Below are 23,102 nucleotides of genomic sequence, written 5' to 3'. Positions count from 1 at the left end.
TGGTGATGACTGCTACCTGAGGCTCTGTGGGAACAGTTGTGGTAGGAAGCACTTAGGAGAGGGAGCAGGGTCTGACTTAGAGCTGAGGGGGAAACATCAATTTATTGGTTCCACCTCTGTAGGCATTCACTGGTTGATTCTTTTTTTTTTTTTTAATTGAGACTCTCGTATATGGCAAGTCTCTCTCTCTCTCTCTCTCTCTCTCTCTCTCTTTTTAGGTGAGAGGAGGGAAGATAGTGAGCAGCTGGGGATATGGAGCTGGGACTGGGGCCCAGGCAGGCTGGGGAGGTTGTGTTTGCTGCACTCACTGGGGCTTGGCTTGCTGATCAGTTTCTATACTGGCCGTGCCTAACACAGTGCCCTGTACTCTATGCTACCTGTGTATCCCCTAGGGCAGTGGTCGGCAAACTCATTAGTCAACAGAGCCAACTATCAACAGTACAACAATTGAAATTTCTTTTGAGAGCCAAATTTTTTAAACTTAAACTATATAAGTAGGTACATTCCTTATCGAGGTAGCGCCTGCACGTGGTATTTTGTGGAAGAGCCACACTCAAGGGGCCAAAGAGCCGCATGTGGCTCGAGAGCCACAGTTTGCTGACCACTGCCCTAGGCCCTTAGCAGTTGCAGGAACAAAAACCCCACACCTACCCACACCCACCCACCATCTCTTCCTTCTAGCACACAATCCCCAAGGCTGTGTTTGGCCCTGGCCTTTCCTGCTGTCGGCCAAGGACAGAGTGATCTTTAGCTGCTTCATCTAATGAGCAAAATTAGACCACCAATACCAGGAGCTCATGCGACAGCAAGCAGAGCTCTGTGCCAAGTACATGTGAGGTACGGACACATGCTATGACAAGGAGCTCACTGCCTTCAGGGGAGGTTGTGTACTTAAACCTCCACAAGAAGAAACAACAAGATGGTAAAGGAACTGTATGATAAGGGCCAAAGGAACAGTGTGGCGCGTGACCAGGCAGTGGCACAGTGGATAGAACATTGGCCTAGGATACTGAGGACCCAGGTTTGATACCCCGAGGTCACTGGCTTGAGAGCAGGTTCACCAGCTTGAGTACAGGGTTGCTGGCTTGAGCGTGGGATTATACGCATGACCCCATGGTCACTGGCTTGAAGCCCAAGGTTGCTGGCTTGAGCCCAAGGTCACTCATTGGCTTGAGCCCAGTCACTGACTTGACAAGGGGTCACTGGCTCAGCTGGAGCCCCCTCACTCACAAGGCACATATGAGAAAGCAATCAATGATCAACTAAGGTGCCACAACTTCAAGTTGATGCTTCTCATCCTTCTGTCTATCTGTCCCTGTCTATCTCCCCACACCCAACCCAGCCACCGTCTCTCACAAAAAAAATAAAATAAAATAAAGAAGAGGAAGGTATCTTGGGCTAGGCCTTAAGGAGAATCATGACAGCTTTTTCTACCTTTATTTAGTGCTCATGGTCACACTTTGGTAATCATTTTTATGTGGGTGACTTTAAGAGGCAGCCCTTGACTCATTGAGTAGGGTTCTGAATGGCATGAAGAAGTTTTTCCCAGAAAGGGACTCAGTATAGATGCCACATCTGTGACTGGGTGGGTGGCTAGAAGCATACAGTGCAGGAGGAGAGAAGAGAAGCAATGGGCAGCTGGTCCTCCGTCCCAGGCAAGGTCTGATTCCTTCTGGAGTGCTCACCCCCACCCCCCACCCCCCTGCCCAGAACCGGGCTGGAGATGCTGCCTAATATCCTGGGTCTGGGGAAGGGTGGGGAGTGCTTACCTCTTACAAGAGTCAAGGTGAGTGCAGTCTCCCCAGTCTTCCTGCTTAGTGCCTGAGCAGGAGGAGAAACGGAAATAGCAGGAAGGGTGGAGGCACTGAGACATTCAAGTACGTGGTTTTGGAAGGAACAAGAGGGAACAGGATGAGTTGGAAGGAAGAGCCAGTGACTGCCAAGGTAGGGAGTGCCCTGTCCTAGGAGAAGAGTAAGCAGAGTCGAGTTTAGACAACCGTTTTATGGGAAGGCAATTGTCTGTGTGTTTGAGTTTGAAGCAATAACTGTGAGTTGGGGCAACTTCCTTGAGCTCTTTCTACCCCTGAAACTGTCTGCTTCTGTGGTCAGAGCAGAAGAATCTGGGCATTTGTCCAACCACTTCTTCTGTGGTGGGGGTGGGAGAGCCGAATGGGGGGGTGGTGGAGCTGTGGGATGGGCCACTCATTTACATAACCACTCCATCTCAGCCCCATTTTTTCATCTCCGAGTAGAATTACAGTCTTTTGTTTTCTTAAACACCACATTGACAGTAAATGACAAAACCAATATCTCATTGGCCAGGGCTTGTGTGTGTGTGGGGGGGGGACAACAAAGTAGAATTGAACATTTTATTGGTTAAGAGCATGACTCTAAACCAATCAAAACATTTCCTATTAACTGTTGCTGGGGGAAAGCCAAAGTCACTGGCGTCCAGCCTTACCAGCTGACAGCTGGGGGAAACCACCAGTTCTAAATGCTCAGTATGAGGTGGGGGGAGCGGAGGGAAGCCCAACAAGATGTACAACCTCCCTAGACAGGACCTTACAAGAGGACAGGCTTGGAGGACTTCAGTAGCCTTAGGAAGGAAATGGAGGGCAGGAAGTCAATTTAAGGTACCTCTCACGGTGTCTGGAAGACCAGCAACAGGCCCAACAAACCCTGTAAAATTCAAGACATGTGACATACACATGTACGACTACACAGAGATACACTAGCCTATTCTCTTGACAATGTAGATGCCAATAAGCATTGAGAAGCTGGAAATATGAGAATTTTGGCCTGAGAAGGGGGTCTCTGGAAAATATATTCATTAACCTAATTTCTTAATTAGAATTGACTATCTCTATTTTTGTTGTTGTTCAACAAATAAGCCATTGTGTTACAAACTGGAATCAAATCATGTTGTCATAGCATCTGGAAGGATGCATATTTTTGGAATCAGACTAAATCCAAGCTTTGATGTGATCCTAAATTAATTACTTTATCACTTTATCTCTGTGAGTTTCATTTTGTTTATCTGGAAAATGGGTATACTATTGCCTGCCTTATGAAGAGATCAAAACTTAAGAACATAGCCTGACCTGTGGTGGCGCAGTGGATAGAGTGTTGACCTGGAACCCTGAGGTCACCAGTTCAAAACCCCGGGGATGCCTGGTCAAGGCACATGTGGGAGTTGATACTTCCTGCTCCTCCCCCCTTCTCTCTCTCTCTCTCTCTCTTTCCCCACTTCTCTAAAATGAATAAATAAAAAATTAAAAAAAAACACAAAAAACTTAAGAACATAATGATGTAAATGCTTGGCCTCGTGTCTGGCTTCTAATAAGTGTCCTATGGGCTGGTTCCCTTCCCTTCTAATCTCTTCTTTTGCCTGTCCCCTTCCACTCTTACATTAGCATGAGAAAATAATTATACCAACTGCAGAGGTCAGATCGAAGATAGGCTATTTTGTAGAATGTGTGCTCAAAGGTCTGAATGCTATTCAGGGGATGATAAAAGGGAACACGTGGTCCTTGTCCTCAGAAAGTTCACAGTCTGGTAGCTGAGAAAGTCAGATAAGACAAAAATTCCAGGCCTGCATGTGGGGTGCTATGAAAAAGGAGAGGCACCTAGCTCAGATAGGGGACACAGAAGGGTTCCTAAGGAGGTGTCTCCTCCCCTTCTAGAGTAAGTTGTAGGCTGCAAGGTTCAGTTCCTTGGAGAGTAGGATGTAGCTGGAGGAAGAAAGCATTTCTACTGGTTCAGCTCCAGTGCTCTTCTGTTTTGCAAAACCAAAGTGATGTAAAGAGAGCTGATGACCTGGCTGGATAGCTTTGTTGGTTAGAGCTTCCTCTCGAAGCACAGAGGTTGCCAGTCCGATTCCTGGGCAAGGCACATACATGAATAGGTCAATGTTCCTATTTCTCTCTCTCCTTTCCTCACTCTAAAATCAATTAAAAAAAATTTTTAATTAAAAAAGAAAGAACAGACTTGAAGCTGGAGGGTAACTCTGTAAGGGGATGAGTGGGGCTGGAAGGGATGGTTTGGGGGAGAAGCCGCCTCTATGGTTCCCTTGAGAAACAAAATAGAGATTGACATTGTTTAAAAAATTTTTTTTATTGATTTAAGAGAGAAAGAGAGAGAGAGAGAGAGAGAGAGAGAGAGAGAGTATTGTTCCACTTAGTCATGCACTCATTGGTTGATTCTTGTATGAGTCCTGCCTGGAGGTCAAACCCACAACCTTGGTGTATGGAGCCGACACTCTGACCAACTGGGCCACTTATCCAGGGTGAGATTTAAATTATTTTAAATAAATAGTTTTTTATTACAAGGTTGGGTTTCTTCTGCTGTGTTGTCATCTGTCATGACTGTGCCATGAGGGGCCCAGTATTTGTTCAGAATATAGGAAGGCAGGTTGTGGTGAAAACTAGCATGTTAGAATTTAAGTTTTCAGAAATGTTGCAGTTCTAGCTGATGATTCCTGTGTGTGGCCAAGGTGAAATGAATGGAAGTTCTTGGGAACAGGATGTAGGGTAGTTGTTGGAAGATGGTAAGTGGAGAGGGGTAAACTGAAGATGAAAGCCAGTTTTACAGGAATAGAAGAACCTCATGGAGGAGTGGAGGATCAGAGGAAGGGTCCTCTGGGAGAACCAAGTTTATGTACATTGGCGAGAGAGAGAGAGAGAGAGAGAGAGAGAGAGAGAGAGAGAGAGAGGGAGAGAGGGAGAGAGAGGAGAAGTACCAACTTGCAATTGCATCACTTTAGTTGTTCAATAATTGCTTCTAATATGTGCGACCTTGGGGTTCCAGGTCAATGTTCTATCCACTGCACCACCACCAGTCAGACTCAATTATCTTTCTGTCTATTCTTTCCACTACGCAGGGAGTTCCTTAAAAACTAGGGCTTTGCCCTTGTCAGGTAGTTCAGTTGGTTAGAGTATACTCCCCATGTGCCAAGGTTGTGGGTTCAATCACCAGTCAGGGCACGTACAGGAATCAAACAGTGAATGCATAAATAAGTGGAAAAACAAATTGATGTTTCTCTCTCTCTCTCAAATCAATAAAATAAAAACAAGGCTTTTATTCAGCTCCTACTATGTGCTGAAAATTAAATTGTATCAAATATCTGCTGTCTGCCGCCACTTTTCCATAGTTCTAATTATTACAAACCTCTTAAATTGAGTTTTATCTTGAAAGTGATGAGTGTATTGCCTGACCAAATCGTGGCGTGGTCAATAGAGCATTGACTTGGGATGCTGAGGACCGAGGTTCTAAACCTGAGGTCACTGGCTTGAGCAAGGGCTCGCCAGCCTGAGTGCAGGGTCACTGGTTTGAGCATGAGATCATAGACATGACCCCTTGGTCGCTGGCTTGAAGCCCAAGGTCGCTGGCTTGAGCAAGGGGTCACTTGCTCTGCTGTAGCACCCCCACCTCAAGGCACATAGAAAAGGCAATCAAGGAACAACTAAGGTGCCGCAAGGAAGAATTGAAGCTTCTCATCTCTCTCCCTTTCTGTCTGTCCCTATCTCTGTCTCAGAACTTTTTTTTTTTACAATGTGGAGAATACTGGGTTATTTGAACCTCCATCAGGTGGGACAGAATTTGCGTGTTGATCAGTTACCTGCACAGAGTTGTAAAACAGTCTTACAAAGCAGATGGCTGTGCTATGGGCAAGTCCTTCAGCTTCCCCACTCCACTAGCTTTCACTTCTGGGAAGCCTTTCTGCAATCGCCACTCCAAATGAGCTGCAATTTCTCCGACCGTGAGCTTTTCCAGGCAGACACTGTGAGTTATTCAAGCGTCCTCAGTGTGAACATCTGCTCTGGAAAGACTCAATATGCTAAGAGGTAGTGGAGGCCACCAAATCGATTACATGTTAATGGAGCGTCCATTTTACTCTGTCATCTGGGGGAAACAGTTTTACTTTAACGCAGACGCAGTCCTTCAGTCCACACGCAGTTTCCTCCTTTTATTCCCCTTTTATTAATAACTGTTTCTGTTCCGAGGCCCGCAGGATACCGTGTGGATACAAAGGTGGGTCAGAGCAGTCCGCTACACTGTACCCCAAGCAGAGATCACTGTTGCTACTAAGTGGCACCAGGTTTCAGGGGCGCCACTGACACAGCGAGCAAGGGCTCGCCGCCGAGTCCGTCTCGGATCTGACCTGAGAGACCAAAGGCCTGTCTGGCAGCCTTTTCCAAGTCGGACACGGTGGATGCCGGACAGCGCTGCGCCCCGCGCCCCGCCTCCCGGGGCTTCACCCGCGGTCCCGCCTGAAATTCTAGGCCCCGCCCTTTGACGCGAGGCCCCGCCCACCGCGCCCGCTTCCAAGATGGCGGCGGCGGTGCCTGCCCGGCTGTCAGGCTGGCGGTGACGACGGGGAGCCGTAGGCCAGGTATGAGGTCCGGGGACAGTGCGGTGTCGGGCCTGGGATGGCGGTACAGGCGATCGGGAAGATGAGAAGTTTGGGACAAAGGCTGCAGACAGGCTTGGGTGTAGCAGGTCCTGGGTGGAGGATGGACCGAGGGCGGGTGGGCTCACGGGCAAGGTAGGGCGAACGCAGGACGAGGCTGGATGGGGAGGGGGTGCTCCGAAGGCACTTGGTTGCAACGCCCTGCAGAGCGCGGACCACACCCCTCCAAGGTAAGCTAGCCCAAGTGCCCCTGACAGGTGCTGCCCAGCGTTCCCTTCCCTGTTCACTTCAGCAGTGGCCTTTCTCCCTACCCCGCTGGGACTGGGGAAAAGCAGAAAGGGGACGCCTCCCCCACCCGCTCCCCACCGCGCCTTGGAGTGTTTGCTCGCGGCTCCCAGGTGGTCACGCTCCCTGCACCTGCGGAGCTAGCTCGCTGGCACGTGAGGAGTGGAAAAGAGCCCTTTTCCTACTCCGCCCTGGCTCTCTTGAGACCACTCCACAGTCCTGTCATGACTGCCTCACCCCTGGTGGAAATCCTGTCTCCATTAGCTGCCCTCTCCCCACTCCCCAAACAGGTTGGTCCTGTTGGGTGGGGGATGGGTAAGTATGGAATTAACCTGACACTCTAGGGTCGCCAGTGGGAGAGGCCGGAGACCTAGCATGCCCTGCTTGTCCCCTTTTCCCGCACTTCCCCTGCTGGGAACCCAGCTTCCCCAGACCCCAGCTCCTCCCCTTTTCGGGTGGTCGGTTATCTTTGCCCACTTTTGTTCCAGCTGCTCCCAGGAAGGCCATTGGAGTGCTGGATGGAGGCTTTCTGTCCTCTGGGACACTTCCAATTTTAGATAATGCCTCACATCTCTGCTCCCCCGGGACCCCCTGGAGCCCCCATGATCTGGAAGAAGACAGCTTGAACCTAGGTGAGGCTCTCCCTCTAAATTGGAAGGTTCTCCAGAGGTTCCTCTAAAATGGATGTGGGGTTCCTCTGACCTGGGGGGTGGGGACTGAGAGTAGATGGCAGGAGTGGGGTGGAGAGGGTTACGGAGAGTGAGACTTGGGCTGGAAGTGACAGGTGGTGGGACTGCTGGTGGCTGCGGTCTGTCTGTTCCCCTTGCATGACTGCACACCTGTGTGCTATGTTTTATGACTGTCTTCTTTGCCTGTTGGCCCTATACCCCGGCACCATCTTTATACCTACACAGTGTTCTCTACTGGCTTGTGCTTCGCCTGCTTGTCCCCAGAACTCTCCTCTCTCCCTCCCCAGACCTCACAGCCCAGGATGTTGCGGAGGCTGCTGGAGCGGCCCTGCACGCTGGCCCTGCTTGTGGGCTCCCAGCTGGCCGTCATGATGTACCTGTCACTGGGAGGCTTTCGAAGCCTCAGTGCCCTATTTGGCCGAGACCAGGGGCCCACATTTGACTATTCTCATCCCCACGATGTCTACAGTAACCTCAGTCACCTGTCTGGAGCCCCTGCTGTTGCCCCAGGTGGCCCTCTAGCTCCTCAAGGTCTGCCCTACTGTCCAGAAAGATCTCCTCTCTTAGGTGAGAGCAAAAGGAAGGGGGAGGTGAAGGGAAGGCCAGGAGGGTGTGGGGTAGGAATGGAACTTAAAACAGATGTAATTGGAGGGTGGCTGGGGTTGTGATGGAGTGGACTTTGAATGTGGAGTTTGGGTTGGGCTCTGGGGTTGAACCAAAGCTTTCCTTGCCTGCCCATTTACAGTCTTCTTCCTGCCTCAGACAAGGAGCTGCTTCCTTTATGGATGAGTCCTGACTTAGTTCATTAGTTGGAAATCCACCCGTTCTCTCTGTCCCCTAACTGTAGCTTCCAGCCCTGCAAGTCAGGAGAGAGTTAGGGAACCCTAAAATAAGCAAGTAGACTAGGTGAGGAATCTGCACCTTCCAGACTTTGCAAGGCTGTCCCAGTGATGGGGAACTCAAGGTTTGTGAGATTTCTGATGAGCCCCTGGGGGTTGCTGAGCCCCAAACCAGGACTGCCAGGGTCAGAGGTAGACCCCAGTCCCTGGTGGTCCTTTGCTCTTTGACCCTCTAATTCCTGACTTGCCCTTCCCTCCAACAGTGGGTCCTGTATCCGTGTCCTTTAGCCCAGTGCCATCGCTGGCAGAGATTGTGGAGAGGAATCCCCGGGTGGAAGTGGGGGGCCGGTACCGCCCTGCAGGGTGTGAGCCCCGCTCCCGAACAGCCATCATTGTGCCACACCGAGCCCGGGAGCATCACTTGCGCCTGCTGCTCTACCACCTGCACCCCTTCCTGCAGCGCCAGCAGCTTGCTTATGGCATCTATATCATCCATCAGGTACCCAAGACCCCAAGCACTCCGACTTTCTTGTAAAGGAGCCTCAAGTAAATGCCACTCCTCTCTCATATATGGTCCCTGAGATAATTTTAGGAGGGTCTGACTGTTGCATGGGGAGAAATCCCTGGCTCTGCTATACCAATGTGTCAGTCTCATTTGATACAGGATTTTCCTCTGTCCTACATTCTTATTGGTTGAATTTGAAATTGTGCAAATTTGGAATTGGCCAGATTTGGGCTAAAATTGTAGTTCTGCCATTTGTTCCTTATGTGACTTTAAGCAAGATACTTAACCCCCTATAATGAGGCAAAGGGGGATGACTGACACACCAATATCACGTGGTTGTTGGTTGTCAGGATTTAATGCTGAACAGCAGCATATAAATGTCAAACACATATTGTTGCTCAGAAAAAAGTTTTTTAAGTGAGAGGAGGGGAGATAGTGAGACAGACCCATATGTGTGCCCCAACTGGGATCTACCCGGCAACCCATCTGGGGCCAATACTCAAATCAACACAGCTATTTTTAGTGCCTAAGACTGATGCTCAGACCAACAGAGCTATTCTTAGTGCCTGGGGCTGACGCTCAAACCAGTGGAGCCACCAGCTTCGGGAGGGGAAGAGAAAGGAAAAAAGAAGCAGATGGTCATTCTCCTGTGTGCCCTAACCAGGAATCGAACCCAGGACATCCATATGCTGGGCTGATGCTTTATGCACTGAACCAGCCGGCCAGGGCCTCAAAATTTTTTTTAATAAAAAGATTGAAGGTAGTTTGTCTTTCCTTTCATTTTCTTTGCTCCCCCTACCATCCCACTTTGATTTCCCTCTTTTCATTTTTACACCCCAGCCCCCTCGTCTCCGTGCCACCCATAGACATAGTCTGGTTCTCCTCTGATATCTTTCAGGCTGGAAATGGAACATTTAACAGGGCCAAGCTACTGAATGTTGGGGTCCGGGAGGCCCTACGTGATGAAGAGTGGGACTGCCTGTTTTTGCATGATGTGGACCTCCTGCCAGAGAATGACCACAATCTGTATGTGTGTGACCCCCGGGGACCCCGTCATGTTGCTGTCGCCATGAACAAGTTTGGATACAGGTAGAAGGCATAAGAGGATGCTAGGAATCAGGGAGATCACCATCCAGTGGAAGAAGGCGAGCTGAGGGAATTGTGGGTAGGGATGTATCCCAGAAGACCTGTGGAACACAAGGATCTTTCTCTCCCTAGCCTACCATACCCCCAGTACTTTGGAGGGGTCTCGGCACTCACTCCTGACCAGTACCTGAAGATGAACGGCTTCCCCAACGAATACTGGGGCTGGGGTGGTGAGGATGATGACATTGCTACCAGGTTAGACTTCCTGCCACCCTCCCCCCCCTTTACCCCAGCCTGGATTTCCTCCTCAGGCTACCCCTGGCCATAGTCCTTTAACAGTAACCTTGGCTCACAGGTCCTGTACTGTGCCATTTCTCTACCTTCGTCTTTTTAGCCCGCCCAGGTCAGGCTTTGCAAGCCCTCCCCAGTACCCCCCCCCCCCCCCCCCGCCACCGTCACCCTTCAGTCTCCTAGATGGGTAGTCTCAAGAGTCACGGGATCCTAGAGCTGAAAAGGGGCCTCCTTCTGCTCAGCATTACATCCAGACCTATGGGGTTGGGGGAGGAGGCACTGATAGAGGCCAGAATTGCTTTTTAATAGCTTCTGCCACTGGCACTAGGCCAACTCATTTTGTAGCATGTGTAATATTTTGACCTTCAGCCTCAGCTGACCCAATTTCATATCTGTGGGGTGAATACTTGGGCTTGATATAGATATACTGGATCCATCCCTCCTCTTCCATGTGAGTCCTCTGGGGTGACATCTCTGAATTCTTGTACTTTGTGTGTAAAGCAGCCAGCAATTCCTAAGTGTGTTCTTCCCATGCCATCTTCACTTTTGGCTTATGTACATCAGAGTCAGGGGTTTGTTTCTGTCCAGGTCCACCTTTCACACCTGAGTGGGTGCGGGGCGGTGGGGGGAGACAGCTCAGTCTCTCTTCTAAATAAGAATTGCTGAGCTTGGGTCTGCAGCTGTCTTGTCCTGCCCTTTTGAGAAAAGGGCTCCTCTCCTTGTCCTTCCCAGACTGCAAGGGCAGTTCCTGGGACCATTCAGGGAACAATTGTTTAAAAGCCCCTGGGTACCTGGCACTGGCCCTGCGGGTTTGGATATATCAGCCTTTATGTTCTCTCCAGCCATTTCCTTCTTTCTGTTTCACTCTCTCCCCTCCCAGTACTTGGCACTAACTAGAAATAGTTACCTGTTTTGCCTAACTGGTAAGAGGTGTCCTCTGTGTAGGGAGACACGCACCCCTTCCTGGCTGGCCTTAGCTCTTCCTGTGCACCTGTCAGCAGCTTTCCTCCAGCCAGCCTGATCCTCCAAGTCTGATGCTCTCTCTTTTCCTATAGGGTACGGTTGGCCGGCATGAAGATCTCTCGTCCCCCCACATCTGTGGGGCACTATAAGATGGTGAAACACCGAGGGGACAAGGGCAATGAGGAAAATCCCCATAGGTAGGGAGGGAGGACTGCCTGGGCAGTGTGACTGGATCCTTGGGGTTCTGCATTCCAGCCAGAAAACTCCTATAGGTCCCTCGATTCCTGGCTGTTTCTTCCTGGGCCTTAGTCTCTAACCTCTCTAATCCTCAGATTTGACCTCCTGGTCCGGACCCAGAATTCCTGGACACAAGATGGGATGAACTCATTGACATACCGGTTGCTGGCTCGAGAGCTGGGCCCTCTCTACACCAACATCACAGCAGACATTGGAACAGACCCTCGGGGTCCCCGGATTCCCTCTGGTCCCCGTTACCCACCTGGTTCCTCCCAGGCCTTCCGTCAAGAGATGCTGCAACGCAGGCCCCCAGCCAGGCCTGGCCCTCTGCCTACTGCCAACCACACAGCCCCCCTCGGTTCACACTGAATCCTCCTTCCCGCCTACCTTAATCATGACATTGAACCTGAGAGGTTGTATTCCCCCACCCTGAGCTCTTCACTGCTCTGAGTGGGATGTGGGGGAACCAACTAGTGCTGGGCTGGGGGCAGATTCCTCTCCTCACTGCTGGACTGGAGCTGGGCTCCTCTGGACCTGGAGGTCTCTCTTTCTAGGGGGCACCTGCCAGGGCTTATGACTGTGAATCTTTGATGTCATGATTTTATGTGATGACTCCTGGGAGTCCCCTGCCCTTGGAGTAGGAGCAGGGCTGGACCCCAAGTCCCTTCCTCTTCCACGGAGAGAAGAGTGATCTGGCTTCTCCCGGGACCTCTGTGAATATTTATTCTATTTATGGTTCCCAGGATGCGTATTGGTGAAGTAAGCCTCTCCCTGGGCACTTTCTGCCAGTACTGAGTAGCTCCCTCTCCTGGACCTGGCTCAGGGGGCTGGGATTTTGATATATTTTCTAATAAAGGACTTTGTCTGGCCTTTGCTCCTGCCTTCTACATCCCAGGTACCCTTTGCGTTTCTCTGCACCCCTCCCCACAATGCCCAAGACATAAAGGTCTGACCAAGTCAAACTCCAGTAACTTTTATTTTCATGGGTGAGAGACTCCCGGCCAGCAGGGGCAGGAAGAGGTGGGTGTGGGGATCAGCTGTCAATTTCTGAGCCCAGGGCCTGGGCTGCTGCCTGGCGTCCACTCTCGATACAATCATTGACAGCAACCCCCTGATAGGAGGCTCCAGCCAGAGTCAGGGGCAGCCTGTGAGCAGCTAGAAAGTGGGTAGCTGACTCTGGAAAGGACAAAGGCATGTCAGAGCTGGAGGTCTGACTTCCATGGCTCTCCTCAGCCCAGCTGCTTTCCCAACTTACCCAGTTTTTTCCAGTGGCCTAGTGTATACTGGGGGATGCAGTTCTGGGGATAGATAAAAGGAAAAACCTATTATTAATGTCACAGGTCTTGGTGGACAATGACAAAAATACCAGTCCCTACCCTCAAGGCCTACAGTGGGGAGCCAAGGAGCACTTATCCCAACCTACCCTGTGTAGATGGACCAAGCAGTGACTTGGTGGCTCCTTTAGTCCTAATTGTGTGGCAGCTGCTTCCTGTGCCTGTTGTTGGAACAGTTCCTGAGATAAGACACAGCCCCTGGCCTCCAGTGTCTGTAACCAGGAACCTCCTAGCATCACCTAGCAAGAGAATACGGCACTGACCTACCCTGGGCACAGGAGCCCTTTGGAAACCCCCACTAAGCAAAGCTCCCTCCTCTCACAGTCACTCTGAGGCCAGGGGGGCTCCCATCCTGCTCGGGGAAAGCAACTGAGTCATACACGATTCCCAAAACGCCTGGGTCCTCTGAGGATGGCACCAAATGTCCAAAGCCCTGAGAAAAGGAGGAGACAGTCAGGAGGGAAGGGTTCCAGTTGAGCCCTGGTCTCCCCTTTTTGTCACACCTGGACAGGCAGATGGGCTCCCCGGTACTGCAAGTTCACCACAGCCACAGACACAGCGGAGATGGTACTCAGGACACAGGCCAGAGGTGCAGCCTCAGCAGGGAGCAGCTTGCTGAGCACTGGAGGGAGCCAGCAAAGGCCTGTTTAGGAGGCTTTCCCACCACAATTTCCTGAACCCTTCTTGGGACTAGCCTCCCACAGGATGACCAGTTCAGGAGCATGCTATGGTCCTGCTGGCCCAGAAACCTACAGTTTGCCTTACCGGGGCTGGGGAAGAGGAGGGTAGCTACCCCATTACCTGAAGCTGGGAGAGCACTAATAACATGGTCAGCCTCCAGGCAGCTGTCCCCTAGAGACACCTAAAAGGATGCAACATTTCAGACACACAGAGGTAATGAGAATTTCGCCTCAGCTTCCTGGGCACCCAAGTGGCAGGAAAGCCCGTGTAGTTAGCACAAAAATCACCCACATATTACTCTGGCCAATGGTGGTACAGTGGATAGAGGGCTGACCCGGGGCACCGAATTGAGCCCAGGTTACCAGCTTGATCCCCAGACAGGGCAATATAAGAAGCAATCAATGGGTGTACAACTAAGTAGAGCAACAAGTTGTACTTCTTCCTCCCTTCCTCTGCTTTTTTAAAATATATCATTTTATTTTATTTTAAAGATTTTATTGATTGATTTTAGAGAGAGGAAAAAGAGATAGAAAGGTTGGAGGGGGAAGAACAGGAAATATCGACTTCTAGTTGCTTTGCATATGTGCCTTGACCGGGCAAGCGCGGGGTTTTGAACTGGTGCATCAAGCATTCTAGGTCTACGCTTTATCCACTGAGCCACCACAGGTTAGGCTTCCTTTCTTCCAAAAAAAAAAAGAAAATCACTCCCTATTATTCTAGACAGGCCAGTGTGTCCACTCTGATGTTTAGTGAAGCTGGGTTGTTTTTCCTTGATCTTTCAGCCACTTATAAACACTACTTCTACCCACAGACTTGGATCAAATGGGTCTTAGAGGAAGGTCCACAAATTAAGCCTAAGAATCACAATTAAGGCCTCTATCTAAATATTCTGTAGGTCAGGAAAACAATAAACAACTCCAATCCTGCCAGCTCTAGCTTAGTTAAAACATTTAGACAAAGATGGAAACTCTACCACAGAGGTTCATTACACTCTCCTACCTTCCAGTATCCTTCAGCCTGGAGACTGAGCCCACAGACTGGCTGGCCTCTGAGAACAGTGACCCCCCTACTGGTCAGGTGGGTGTTGATAGCCTGGGGCAACATCTCCAGCCCTCCCCGGAGTGACCACTGACTCCAGCGCTCAGCTCGGGCCTGGCGAAGAAGAGCTGAATCTGGCTGTGAGCTCCGCCCTGCAGTAGAGAAAGCTGAGAAGAATCAAAAGGGCTCTCCTGGCCTCCAGTCCCTCACCCTGGCAGTCCTTAACATCTTGACCCTGGAACCATGTCTCTCCTCACCTGCCCCTAGCAGCAGCCCCAGTAATATGGAACGATGGGTTTGCTCAGCTTGGAAGAGACTGGGAAAGCAGGACCGTACACTGAGCTCACGACTGTTGCCTGCAAACACTCCACGGCAGAGACTGTCCATGGCTAGAGACGCCACCTTAGGGGTGAGACTGGGACTGAGAGGCCAAGGAATAAGCTCTACTGGTTTTCACTACCCCCGCTTGGTAGGAATGAGATGAGGTGGGGTATGTAGGATTTGGATTGGAAAGGATGAGAAGGAAAGGAATTCGTCCCCCAACACCAAGTTTTGTTAACTACTGGGTATGAAGAGACAAATAGGTCACTCCCAAGTGACAGGAGAGCCCCAGGTGGTGGATGTGTGTGGCGGTGTTCTGTGGCTGAGTAGAGGGGGAAGGGTTTGGGGCCTTTGGGCAGTGTCACCTCAGGTCCAAGGCGGCGCTCAGCAAAACTGTGCACAGTCTCATCAGGGTCTTTGCCCCGGGATGTGGTCAACTCCCTCAGCCCAGCCCAAAACAAAGGTTTGGAGAAAGGAGGTGAAGGGCGGAGTAACCCCCTGCAAGGAGGAAGGCTGCATGAGGAGGGAGTTCTGATTCCGCCCTACCTCCAGAGCTCATTTTCATTTACTTGGCCCCTGTTGCTTGGGGGGACTGACAGACCAGGCGATGAGGACATGGAAGGGATGTGAGAATGGGCAAAGTAGAAGGACCTGTGGAAGGAGGTGGTAGTGTCACCTGATGCCAGAGGGAAGGGCATGCAGGACCCCACCTACATACAGGAACCTGTTCTGGGCAGCTGGATGGTCTCCACGGACAGGTAACACTTCTGAGTCCAGGCCAAGCTCGGAAACCTGTTCCCCACATGTCCTCGGGAAGAGGAGAAACTAAGGAAAGAACTTACCACCAAAAATACTTCCCTCCCGCACTGCATCCTCTAACGAACCCCAACCTCTCTGGGAGTTCCTCAGCCTCTCACCAAGAGCAGGGTCCGGGCTCCCAGCGCGCCTGCCGGCCGAATTCCTCGAGGCCCAAGTTCGAAGATAGCACCACCGGGCCCTCGAATGGAGCGGATCCAGCCTCCCAGATGCTTGCTGCCCTCCACCAGGACCACCTGGGGCAAGAGGATGGACACTGCAGCCCGGCCTCCGGCCCCGAGGTGAAGGGTCTGGAGAAGTGGGGGCGGCGCACTCCCTTTGGCTGGCAATGAGATCAGAATATAAAGGAGACTCCCTCCGGCACGTGGCACTCACCTTGGGAGGATTAGAGGCCCTGCTCAGGTGGTAACTGGCGGCCAAGCCGCTGATGCCTCCGCCCAGCACGACCACGGTCCGGCCCATTGGGAGCCTACGAGAGAGGGGCGGCGCGGACAGGCTGACCCGGGCACCCTCTATGCAGAGCCCGCTGGATCCGCGTTCCAGCCCCGGCCATTTGCTGCTCTCCAGGAAACTAGGGCAGAGCCCGCGGACGCAGTGATGGAAGCGCGAGGTCCCCACCCCGGGCTCAGGTCTCACCCACGAGACGGACGAGAGAAAGTAAGAGGTGCAGGTGCAGGTCCACAGCCTTCCCGCTCGCGTTCCACGGGAAGATATGGCCACACCCGTGCTATCTCAGCGCGCGGCGCTGGGCGCACCCGGCGCGACACTCAACTGGAGCTGCCCCCATGCCGCAGCCCGCGCTCCGCCTCCAGCCTTTATGGCCCCTCCGGCGCTCCGTCCGCCGGACTCTCAGAGCTCGCGCCGGCGCAGCAGCCTCCGCTCTTGATTGGTGTGCCGCGGACGCCCCGATTACGCTCGCCAATGAAAACCCCGAGAAGGCCGCGCAGGCGGAGAGAGGCGGGTTCCCGCGTGCAGCGAGTGGCACTGTCAGGTGCTGCGTCCCCGGCTGGGGTGGCGGAGCTGTGTCCGGGGCGGCACTGCCCACACTGGCTTCAGGCCCAGCCAGGTGAGAGGCCCGGGGGACGGCCCGCGCGCCTGAGCTGTAGGGAGCGTGGCTGGGGACACGGAAGTGGCCCGTGGGGACGCGGCTTCATAAACAGCTCCTGATGTTAGCAACAGTGTGGGCCTGCGGGAGCGAGGGCCGCCGGGCAACGCACCCAGTGTTTGTCACCAGGGGTGCTGGCGTGCCTGGCCCTCGAGGGGCAGCCCCCTTCGCCCGCACGAGTCTCAAATTTGCCTTTCCTCCTTCCTCCCAGCGCGTCATGGGGACTCCAGTTCGGCCCACCCCCCAGGCACAAGTATAGACAAGGACATCAGTTTTTCTTAATAAATTTATTCACAAAAAGTGAGTTTAGAGTTCGGGGGCTGTACACGGGCAGGGCCTAGGGACTTCTGTACATAGGGCTGGGAGACAAGAGGATCTCCAGGTGGAAGAGTACTTTTTAATAAAAAAAATAATGGGAGCTACAACCACCCCCTCCCCCCCCTCCCTGATTAAAAAGACACAAAAATAGACGTCTCTGAGGTAAATGGGGAGCCTGGGGCTTAAGGGTGTTGAAAGGGTTTCACAGGTGCCAGGGTTAAATGGGGTGTCACAGGCACCGGGGCGGCTCCTGCGTCAGTTGGTAAAACAGCACGTAGCCTTCACTGGATGCCACCTGGTTTTCACTGACAGGGGAGACACTGGGAAGAAGGGAGATGGGAAGGATGTGGTCATTCCAGTACATTCCTTCTTGCCACAAGGTCAACCTCACAGTATCGAGGAAGAGACCAGGAGACCCCACCTCACTGGGTACCCTGCCCTCCTGGGGCTTTATGTTAGGGAACTGGACAGGAGTTGAGTCAGCTGTTCTCACCGAGAGTCATTGTAGACATGCCAACCAGTCTGGCACCGGCACAGGGCTGTGTAGTGGCCATAGTGGACACTGCCCGAGTGGTTGCAAAGGGCATACAGCTGATAGATGGGGCTTCCTGCAAAGTTAGAGACCATCAAGTTCTAGTCAAGCTGTACCCTTTCCCACTCTTCCTCCCCTTCATGATGTTCCTAGGACCTTCCTGCCAGACTCACCGGCTTTGTCACTGGCAAAGTCCCCTAGGCTCAGTCGCTGCAGCGGGAAGTCTACACCTACGGAACTTTTCTTGATGGAGCCTCGGGAGGCAGAAAATCGATTAAGATCTAAGCCTTGGTTAAGGAGCATTTGGAAGAGGCAGAGGGCCTCAGAGGGGGACTGAGGTCCTGAACGCTGTCCACTCCCCTCCCCGAACGCAGACAGTAGAGAAAGGTGGAGTTTTCCTAAGGAAAATTCAATTCCCAAATATCCAGCCTCTGCAAACATGCAGAAAGAAAAAGAACAGATGGAAGAAATAGAATCTGAAGATTAGGATACGGAGCACGAGGATTCGGGGGAATCTTTGTACTGTCAACTTTTTGGTACTTCGTGTTTTCTGCCGACACCGGTCACAAACCTGAGTAAATGTCAAATAATGTTAGGTTACTGTGCTCCTCACCTGGAATGGCTTTTCCGACACCATGGGCACATACAAATTTTTACCACATGCCCCATTACTTCTGTGTCCTCTCAGCCCCCTTTGTCCTACTAGTACTATGACTTACCTGAGACTCCAACAAACCCAGATACGTAAATATTCCCCATAGTACATATTACATAACCCCCTGTACCCATATAGAGCCCCCACAACCCCCACCCTTACTATACCCCATTTGAACCCCACGTACTGGGGCATTTTCCGATTCTAGCTCTTCTTCCTTGGTGAAAAGGTTGAAACAGTCCCGCAGAGACACCTTGCCCCCAGCAAATCCTTTCTGAAGGGAAACAGGAATGAAGGGTCAGCATGTTCTTTGTGTCCTTGTCCAATTCTTCTCAATCAGTCCATGATTCAGTTCTGCTCCAGAGACCCAAAGGGTTCCCTCCCACACTGGGTTTGGGTAGAGTTGGGTCTGCAAACCCATGTACCATCCACCCCTGGAATCCTCTGGAATCCCACCTTGGGGATGGGCAGGGACAGGTCACAAAAAACCTCGAAGGTCGTGGAGCGATACCCACAGGCCTGGCACTTCAGACAACTTTTCAGCTGGCCCACAAACAGATCTAGATAGAAGTAAAGGGCAGGAGGAAGTCAGTGTGTGATGCTGAGATGCTTGCTCAGATTCCCTCTCTTCTCACTCCTTTGCCTGACCTCCCTTCCTGACCACCAATACTACTAACAAGCCCCTCACACCTTTTCATCACCCAGCTTGTTCCCACATCCTCTGATAGTATTATTTCTCCCAAGCCTGTACCCCCCACCCCTGCTGATTTTCTCCATTGCTGTGCCCTGTTCCATACCCACAATCTTGCTGTCCTCTCGTTCCAGGTAACGCTTCCACATTAGGTTGGCCCGGTCATCGTCACTATCAAAGATGAAGGGAAATGGGGAGCACCCATGAGACAGCAGGAACTCTGGGCACCCAAATACCACTAAAATGATCCACAGAGCCCTGTACCCCACCCATACCTCAGCTCCTTGTCTAAATTTCAAGGAAGAGTCAAAGGAGTAATGCTTCAGAGGACTTTCTGGGGAAAGCCAAGGTGAGAGGGAAAGAAAGGAATGTAGACAAGGGAAGAACATGCTACCTTCCTCCACTGGGCTTCAAAACCCTTTATGTACCTTGTTGCAAATTTATTGTCCCCTCCTCCCTCAACACGGTGACATCCCTAGCACTGCCGTCTGTCCACCTGTTCTCTGCCTCCCACTCTGTACTGCTTCTCTACCCGTTTTCTAGGCTATGCATTTCCCTGGGTCCTGCATCCTTAGTCTTGACTAGCTCTGTCTGTGAAGGTGAATGCTGCTGGTAAACTACGGGGTGGGGGTGGGAGAGCAACCTTACCTTAAGTCAGGTTCTTCTAGCAGTGTCCCTCCACGCCAGGGGGGAGAGGGAGCTGGACCATTGGCCAGGATTGGCGGAGCCCTGCGGCCTCGTCGGTTAACTTCCAGGTGTAGCCGCTCCATTAGGAGCTTCAGGAATTCCTGGGCATCCTGCTGGCTACAGTCAAAGAGTGGGCAACTGACCCCCTAGTCCACAGACACTATACCCTGCCAGACACCAGTCCCCACTTCCTGGATGAAGAACATTGCAAGGTTCAGAACAGTGCTGTCAGGGCCCCTGCTTGGCCCTACCCCAGACATGGCCAGAGAGAAATCCCTTACCCTCCAGCTCTCCCACCTGTATCCGGAGAAGGAAGGAACATATTTCTGGAAGACAGCTCGGAATCGAGTAGGATTCACAGCTTCACAGGAGTCAGGGTGCCACAGAGCACCGATCACATCTGCAAAGGCTGTTGGGGTGAGAGCAGGGAAGGGAAACAAAGGTTAGTGACTGGAGAAGCAAGCAAGAGGAGGCTCAGAGGTGGAAAACAACCTTTACAAAGTAGGCACCAGGAAAAAGATGCTACGGCCAGATCTGAGGGCTGGGACTGCCATGCCAGTTGCACCTGCAAGGGGTTGGGTAGAAGAGGACTTGAAAAGGGGGGCAGGAGTTGTTGCCCCACCTTCAGTGAGCTCCTGGGCTCGGCCCCCTCCAGGCACCTCTTGCCGGAAGTCCCTTCGCAGACAGAAATCCCGGAGAGGCCGTGTGCTGCTCAAACACTGTAGCACAGCATTCAGGAAGCACTGGGGAGCAGTAGAGACAGTGCCGTTATCTTTCCAGACCAGCATCCAGGAAGCCTTAGAAGAGTTTCAGTGCTCTTCTTCCCTAGGTCATCCAGTTCCCACCCCAGCACCATTTCACATTCCTGTTAGACAGGAAGGACAGGAGAATGGCTCTCACCGTGTTTCCCAGATTTCGGAGGCCAACATGACCAGAACCCAGAAGCAGCGTATGATGAGCCTGGAAGGTCAGAGAGCAGTCAGCAGGTTCCCATATATCCACTTTAATCTTTCAACAGCATGCTGTCCATTGCCTTCCCCACCCATACTGTACCCTCTTTCCCCTCACTGGGTATTGGGGTCTCCCTACCTCACTGGCCATGAGTAGTAAGCCCAGCACAGCTGAGTGTACCACGGACTCAGCCATAACAGTCTCACCTACACCCCACTTACTCCTCTGCCCAGCCAGCCGGCGCTGCAGCTCCTGGGGCAACTCCCCAAGCACTGGCATGGTTGCCCAGCTGCTCCCTACCCCCACCTTGCTGCCTGCAAGACCCCCGCCTGCCCCCGTGGTCCCTTCCTACACCCTCTCCTGATGGCACCAAATGTAGTCAGCCTAGCTCACTTGGCTTGAGAAATGGGCACCCACACTAGCTCAGATTTTCTGAGCCTGCCCTTCTTCAGCTCCAGAGATTAATCAGGCCTAGGCAGTGGCCTAGGGGAGCAGGTGTGGCAAGGGAAGGGAAGGCCTGGGGGATCCAAAGGAGAATTTCAAATGACTGGGTTAATTCCTTGGGGACTGAAGTGGCACACCACACTGGGGAGTGACAAGACAACCCCGAAAGAGTACTTAAAGTAACGGAGAAAAGAATTCAAATGAGGGGCTAAGAAAGGAACTTGGGAAAAGGGGGGAAGGAAAGTCATGTTGGCCAAAGAGCTGGAGGAAGGTGGGGCTGGAAAGCCACGTGTGCTGTCGAGTCCTTACCATCTTGTCATCAGAATAGAAAGGCTCAGAGGGCCGGGCAGATATCACATGGAAGGTGCCATGGGAAGTAGGAGGCTCCATCCGTATGCTGAGCAAGGTAGGGGGCCCAGGAAAGCCCCCGAGGCGGCGGAGAGAAGTGCTTCGTCTCAAAGTGGGTGGCTCAGGCCTGAGTGCCAAGCGGCTCAGTGCAGCCCCGAGCTCTCCAGCGCCTCGGTGCCCTCCTAAGGCAATCCCCATTGGACGCAAGTCGCCACTGCTCACAGACTTGGAACGGACTAGGTTGGTCCTGGACGGCAGAGGCAGAGCCACAGCTGGGGGTGGTGAGCCAGGCAGGGGAACTCCATGATCTGCCCGCAGAGGGCCTCTGAGACGAGGGCCTGAGGTCCGCGCCCGTCCCAGCTCCAGTTTCTTGAGCCGTTCCTCAGGTGGACCAGGCCTGGGAGGTAGAGGTCGTAACATGGGGTTCGACGCAGGGGCTGGGTTTCGGCGCTCCTTGCTGCGGGCCCGAGGGGCAAATGCTAGTTTGGATCCCACTCGGGACTGGACATTAACAGGTGGCTCTCGGGTCCGACCCAGGCGGTGCTCAGCCGCCTGGGGCATTGTGGATACCACAGGCTGGACCTGGCAGAGAAAGAGAGCGTCAGCATGAGTATGAACGGATAGGAGAACCCAAGCTAACATATTAGTTCCTACATGCACTGAGGGCAGGAACCATGTCTATCATTTCAGCCATTGTATCCGCAGTACCTACCTAGCATGATGTTAGACACAAAAGAATTAGCATTCATTGAGTAAATAAATTAATGATATCTGTCCACTGCGTTGATTATAATATATTCCTAACCACCTTCCTGCAGAAAACAGCTTTACTGAGAAGCCAATGGATAGTCCCTATCTCAGTCGTCTTTACCATCTAAACGCTCGTGACAAGGGCCCCCACACCTGGCTAGTCAAGTGGAATGTGCCCGAATCCCTTAACCCTGTTCAATGGGGGGTGTGGATGCGAGGACAACAGCCCAGAAGACAGCGTCCGTCCCCCAACCTCTGCCCCTCCGAGCTGCCAATAAAGCCGGCTCAGGGGGTGACTTGCGACTCCCTCCCCCACCCTTGAGCGCCAACGTGGTGCCCGGGCGCAGGGATCCTTGCGGGAGGGCGGGCGGACACTCCTGACCCCCGATCTCTGCACCTCTTGCACCGCGGCAGGGCTTCAGCGGGTCCGCCCCCCTCGAGGGCATAAAGGCCGAGGCCGCTGATTGGCTACGGAGTCCAGCGCTGTATATTCCCCGCAATCCACGGACGCGGTCCCTTCAGCCCAGTTCTCCCAGGCCCTCCGGGCCCCTGAGCCCCCCGCCTTTGTGGAGGGCGTCCTCCCGGTCCGGGTCAGCACCCCCCCCCTCGCCCACCGCCGGAGCGCCGCGGCCCGTACCTGCCCAGGTGAGCGACGGGGGAGCCCAGCCGGGGCCGGGCCCCAGCTCAGGGCCGCCCCCCACTGCCCCCTGGCAGCACCCCCGCCGGCCCGGCCGCAGCTTCAGCCGCAGCTATCGCCCAGGTCGCTCCCGTCGCCGGGGCCGCCGCCATCTTTGTTGGTCCCGCCCGCTACCGACCGCCGGCTTCAGCGTCTTTGACGACGCCTGCGCAGCTGCGCTCGGAACACAGCGCCCGCTTCCTGGGCGCTTGCGCGAGCCCCCTCCGCTACCCAGCCGACACCATGGAAACGCAGCCAACTTTAGGACCGCCAGTTGCCAGCGCTTCCCAGAACTGTTTTTACACCGCTACTGCAAATCAAGTCCCTGAGTATAGGGTCCACTAACTCATTCTGTCGCCCACAAAGATGTGGATCTAACAACTGGAGCGTGGTCCCCAGGCTTGCAGTACAGATCCTTTACCAGGGATGTGCAGGGAGTGGGTTTAGCAGT

At 52.9% G+C, this 23,102-nt stretch overlaps 4 protein-coding genes across 16 annotated transcripts in view; 2 read left to right on the top strand and 2 right to left on the bottom strand.

Moving 5' to 3' along the window:
- The window catches only part of DEDD (death effector domain containing), a 126,113-nt gene that overhangs the window by 76,645 nt on the left and 26,366 nt on the right, over positions 1-23,102 (top strand). The window lies entirely within an intron of this gene.
- B4GALT3 (beta-1,4-galactosyltransferase 3) lies at positions 4,169-12,178 on the top strand. 4 transcript variants are annotated; one of them, XM_066371308.1, is made up of 9 exons: positions 4,169-4,285; positions 6,011-6,391; positions 7,183-7,326; positions 7,671-7,950; positions 8,486-8,721; positions 9,626-9,816; positions 9,946-10,068; positions 11,160-11,264; positions 11,400-12,178. In XM_066371308.1, exons 4-9 carry the CDS (start codon positions 7,686-7,688, stop codon positions 11,671-11,673), a joined length of 1,194 nt encoding a protein of 397 aa, XP_066227405.1. In that variant the 5' UTR covers positions 4,169-4,285; positions 6,011-6,391; positions 7,183-7,326; positions 7,671-7,685; the 3' UTR covers positions 11,674-12,178. The 4 variants fall into 4 exon arrangements, with proteins under 4 accessions (XP_066227405.1, XP_066227406.1, XP_066227407.1 ...); XM_066371309.1 differs by lacking the exon at positions 4,169-4,285 and having other exon boundaries at positions 6,004-6,391; XM_066371310.1 differs by lacking the exons at positions 4,169-4,285; positions 6,011-6,391 and adding an exon at positions 6,475-6,639.
- Positions 12,262-16,312, bottom strand: PPOX (protoporphyrinogen oxidase). 10 transcript variants are annotated; one of them, XM_066371303.1, is made up of 13 exons: positions 16,131-16,311; positions 15,870-15,963; positions 15,596-15,730; positions 15,403-15,503; positions 15,044-15,176; positions 14,615-14,759; positions 14,319-14,524; positions 13,440-13,500; positions 13,142-13,260; positions 12,961-13,071; positions 12,728-12,877; positions 12,560-12,602; positions 12,262-12,480 (listed from the first exon to the last, which is right to left on the bottom strand). In XM_066371303.1, exons 2-13 carry the CDS (start codon positions 15,954-15,956, stop codon positions 12,338-12,340), a joined length of 1,434 nt encoding a protein of 477 aa, XP_066227400.1. In that variant the 5' UTR covers positions 15,957-15,963; positions 16,131-16,311; the 3' UTR covers positions 12,262-12,337. The 10 variants fall into 10 exon arrangements, 9 of the variants coding, with proteins under 9 accessions (XP_066227400.1, XP_066227395.1, XP_066227401.1 ...); XM_066371298.1 differs by having other exon boundaries at positions 15,355-15,503; positions 16,131-16,310; XM_066371304.1 differs by having other exon boundaries at positions 15,403-15,470; positions 16,131-16,309.
- USP21 (ubiquitin specific peptidase 21) lies at positions 17,010-22,791 on the bottom strand. Its single transcript, XM_066371297.1, has 13 exons — positions 22,613-22,791; positions 21,187-21,807; positions 20,383-20,442; positions 20,105-20,225; positions 19,780-19,891; positions 19,444-19,599; positions 18,902-18,966; positions 18,561-18,664; positions 18,292-18,378; positions 17,942-18,020; positions 17,623-17,730; positions 17,411-17,525; positions 17,010-17,237 (listed from the first exon to the last, which is right to left on the bottom strand). Exons 2-13 carry the CDS (start codon positions 21,784-21,786, stop codon positions 17,147-17,149), a joined length of 1,698 nt encoding a protein of 565 aa, XP_066227394.1. The 5' UTR covers positions 21,787-21,807; positions 22,613-22,791; the 3' UTR covers positions 17,010-17,146.

This window comes from Saccopteryx leptura, chromosome 2, assembly GCF_036850995.1.
Source record: "Saccopteryx leptura isolate mSacLep1 chromosome 2, mSacLep1_pri_phased_curated, whole genome shotgun sequence".
NCBI classification, from domain to species: domain Eukaryota; kingdom Metazoa; phylum Chordata; class Mammalia; order Chiroptera; family Emballonuridae; genus Saccopteryx; species Saccopteryx leptura.
The sequence above is the reverse complement of the archived record's forward strand: the minus strand, read 5'-3'. Positions and strand labels throughout refer to the sequence as shown.

Coding starts and splice junctions, on each gene's coding strand:
- B4GALT3 (XM_066371308.1), top strand. CDS start 7,686: ATGTTGCGGAGGCTGCTGGAGCGGCCCTGCACGCTGGCCCTGCTTGTG. Junction 7,951..8,485: donor AGAAAGATCTCCTCTCTTAG/GTGAGAGCAAAA, acceptor TCCCTCCAACAG/TGGGTCCTGTATCCGTGTCC. Junction 10,069..11,159: donor GATGATGACATTGCTACCAG/GTTAGACTTCCT, acceptor CTTTTCCTATAG/GGTACGGTTGGCCGGCATGA.
- PPOX (XM_066371298.1), bottom strand. CDS start 15,956: ATGGGCCGGACCGTGGTCGTGCTGGGCGGAGGCATCAGCGGCTTGGCC. Junction 15,177..15,354: donor GCCCTTCCCTCTGGCATCAG/GTGACACTACCA, acceptor TCCTCCTTGCAG/GGGGTTACTCCGCCCTTCAC. Junction 13,072..13,141: donor GAGCCCATCTGCCTGTCCAG/GTGTGACAAAAA, acceptor TCCTTTTCTCAG/GGCTTTGGACATTTGGTGCC.
- USP21 (XM_066371297.1), bottom strand. CDS start 21,786: ATGCCCCAGGCGGCTGAGCACCGCCTGGGTCGGACCCGAGAGCCACCT. Junction 20,443..21,186: donor TCTATTCTGATGACAAGATG/GTAAGGACTCGA, acceptor CTGACCTTCCAG/GCTCATCATACGCTGCTTCT. Junction 18,665..18,901: donor AGAGGACAGCAAGATTGTGG/GTATGGAACAGG, acceptor ACTTCTATCTAG/ATCTGTTTGTGGGCCAGCTG.